At 62.7% G+C, this 3,044-nt stretch overlaps 1 protein-coding gene across 1 annotated transcript in view; it reads left to right on the top strand.

Moving 5' to 3' along the window:
- FLOT1 (flotillin 1) overlaps window positions 1–3,044 on the top strand; it is a 7,222-nt gene that overhangs the window by 2,079 nt on the left and 2,099 nt on the right. Inside the window, exons 4-9 of the mRNA XM_010571244.1 lie at window positions 18–22; window positions 76–195; window positions 839–934; window positions 1,426–1,578; window positions 2,095–2,276; window positions 2,889–2,964. Coding sequence (XP_010569546.1) covers window positions 18–22; window positions 76–195; window positions 839–934; window positions 1,426–1,578; window positions 2,095–2,276; window positions 2,889–2,964 — 632 coding nt within the window. The remainder of the gene's footprint in view (window positions 1–17; window positions 23–75; window positions 196–838; window positions 935–1,425; window positions 1,579–2,094; window positions 2,277–2,888; window positions 2,965–3,044) is intronic.

Genomic DNA, 3,044 nt, shown 5'->3' on the forward strand with positions numbered 1-3,044 from the left:
GGTCACCCCCTTGGGAGGCCACGCCCCCATGCCCCCACCCACCCTAAGCCCCACCCCTTGGTGTCCCACCCCCAGGAGATCTACAAGGACCGGCAGAAGTTCTCAGAACAGGTTTTCAAAGTGGCCTCATCCGACCTCGTCAACATGGGGATCAGCGTGGTCAGCTACACCCTGAAGGACATCCACGATGACCAGGTGGCACCGGGGGGACGACACAAGGGGGAACACAAGGGGACATGGTGGGATCAAGGGTGTCAACAGGGTTAGGTATCCCCTAAATGACATCCATGACAACCAGGTGGCACCAGGCAGGACACAGTGGGGATGTGGGTATCAGTGTGGTCACCTACATCCTGAAGGATGTCTACAATGGTCAAGTGGCACCAGGGACATGGTGGGCACAACATAGGCATTGGTGGGGTCAGTGGGGCTGGGGACATGGAGGTACAGGGAGCTGTGGGGATGGGGACAGTGACCTAGAGATGGAGACAGTGACCCAGGGATGGGGGTCACAGAAAAAGGGACGTGGGGACAGAGAGATGGAAACAGTGGGACAGGGACAGAGAAATGGTGTTGTGGGAACAGGGATATGGGGGTGGGGACATCAGGTGAAGGATGGGGACACTGGAATGGGGACAGGGACACTGTTCCTGGGTAGGAATAGGGTCACCAGGGTGGGTGCAGGGACTGGGGACATCCAGACAGACATGGGGACACCATACAGGAATGGGGCTGTCTCCAGTGTCTGCAGGGCCACCAGCGCTTGCTGGGGCATAGATGGCCAGGGTTGGGGACAGACAAGGATTGTGACAGTGTCCTCATGTCCCCTTGTCCCCAGGACTACCTGCACTCGCTGGGGAAGGGCCGCACAGCACAGGTCCAGCGCGATGCCCGTGTGGGGGAGGCCGAGGCCAAGCGGGACGCCGGCATCCGCGTGAGTCTGTCACCTCTATCACCCTCAAGTCCCCCTGGGCCCCCTCCCTGTGTCCTGTATGTGCCCACGTCCCCCCCCATTTCCTCACTGAGGTCTGTAGATCCCCCCTCAATGTGCCAGTGTCGTCTCCCCCCCCGCACCCCTGATGTCACCAGATTGTTCCTAAATGTCTCCATGTCCCCCTTCAATGTCCCTGGGCTCCCCGGTCTCCTCCTGGCCCCCCCCCAACGCCCTGTGTCCTAATGGGCCCCCTCTCAATGTCCCCATGCCTATGGTTTCCCAGTATCTCCCCTGTCCCCTGGTGTCCCCATGTCCCCCAATGTCCCCCCACCTCTCTAGTCCCATGGTGTGACCATGTCCCAGCCCCCAGCATCCCCTGCTGTCCCTGCAGTGTCCCCATGCCCACCAATCTCCTACTGTCCCCACATCCTTCTGTATTCCTCCTTGTCCCTGTGTGCCCCAGCGTCTCCCATGTCCCCATGTCCCCACAGGAGGCGCGGGCACGCCAGGAGCAGGTCTCTGCGCAGCTGCTGAGTGAGACAGCGATGGCGCAGGCCCAGCGCGACTTCCAGGTGCAGCAGGCGCTCTGCGATGCCGCTGTCAATGCCCGCAAGGCCCAGGCCGACCTGGCCTACCAGTTGCAGGTACGTCGGAACACCTGGGTGTCTCCCCAGGTGCCTGGGTGTCCCCTGTCCCGACATGCCTGGGTCTCCTCCGTGGGATGTTTGGGACCCCCACACGCCTGGGTCCCTCCTTGACATGGTCTTGGACACTTGAGTCCCCTCTCCAGGATACCTGGGTCCCCCCTGTGCAGCCCCACAGTGCCTGAGTCCCTCCCCCGGATGCCTGGGTCCTCCCTAAACACCTGTATCCCACAGATCCCGGGGTCCCCCCCTAAACACTTGGGTTCCCCCTTAAGACCTAGGTCTCCTGGGATGCTTAGGTGTCCGCCCCAGGGGCCTGGGTCCCCCCCATGACACTCAGATCCCCTGGACACCTGGGTCTCCGCAGCACCTTGGTGTGTCCACCCCGAAACACCTGGGTCCCCCTAACACCTGGGTCCCTTGGGGTGCTTGAATTCTCCCAACTGCCTGGGTCCCCCCGCACTCTTTCCACCTGCCTGGGTGCCGTCACGGGGCTGAGGGGTGCCGCGGGCGCAGGTGGCGAGGACGAAGCAGCAGATCGAGGAGCAGCGGGCGCAGGTGCTGGTGGTGGAGCGGGCGCAGCAGGCGCAGCTGCAGGAGCACGAGATCGGCCGCCGTGAGCGCGAGCTGGAGGCCACTGTCCGCAAACCCGCCGAGGCCGAGCGCTACCGCCTCGAGCGCCTGGCCGAGGCCCAGCGGTGAGCCCCGCCCCCAGCCGGTGGGTCCCACTACCTTGGGTGAAGCCATGCCCCTTTAAAGAGGAGCCCCGCCCCAGTCTTCCAAGCCACACCCTCATCTTGGTGCGTCCCCCCACCGTGGGTGAAGCCATTTCCCCTTTAAGGGAAGCTATGCCCCTTTAAAGGGACACTGGGCCCCATCACTCTGAAGTCATGCTTTTTTTTAAGGGAGGTGGTGCCCCTTTTGAAGGGAGCCCCGCCCCCTTCCAGTAAGCCACACCCCCATTTTGGTGGGCCCTACCCCATGGAAGTCATGGCCGATTTAAGAGAAGACTGCCCCTTTAAAAGAGAGCCCTGCCCCCTTGTAGGCCACACCCCTATGAAGCAGGCTTCTCTGGTGGCTATGCCCCTTTTAAGAGAAGCCATGTATCTTTGAAGGGAGGCCACGCCCCCTCTAGGAGAACCACGCCCCCTTCCACCAGGCCACAGCCCCCTGACCAAACCCCCGGGGTATCACCTGGGCCACACCCTCAATGGGAGGCCACACCCCTCTAAGCCCCACCTTATGGGAAGACCCCCTGCCCCTCCCACCTCGAAGCTCCACCCCTTTTTTCAAGCCCCACCCCTCCACAGGTCGCAGATGATGATGCAGGCAGAGGCTGAGGCTGAAGCCATGAAGGTGAGTCTGGGGGGGGAACCAGGTCTCTGGGTGGGGCTGGGGTGGGGTGTCACAGGGGACCCAGACATCTGGGTGGGGCCAGGGCGGGGTGTGACAGGGGAGCCAGGTGT

The sequence above is a fragment of the Haliaeetus leucocephalus genome, unplaced genomic scaffold, assembly GCF_000737465.1.
Source record: "Haliaeetus leucocephalus isolate CR32 unplaced genomic scaffold, Haliaeetus_leucocephalus-4.0 Scaffold313, whole genome shotgun sequence".
NCBI lineage: Eukaryota > Metazoa > Chordata > Aves > Accipitriformes > Accipitridae > Haliaeetus > Haliaeetus leucocephalus.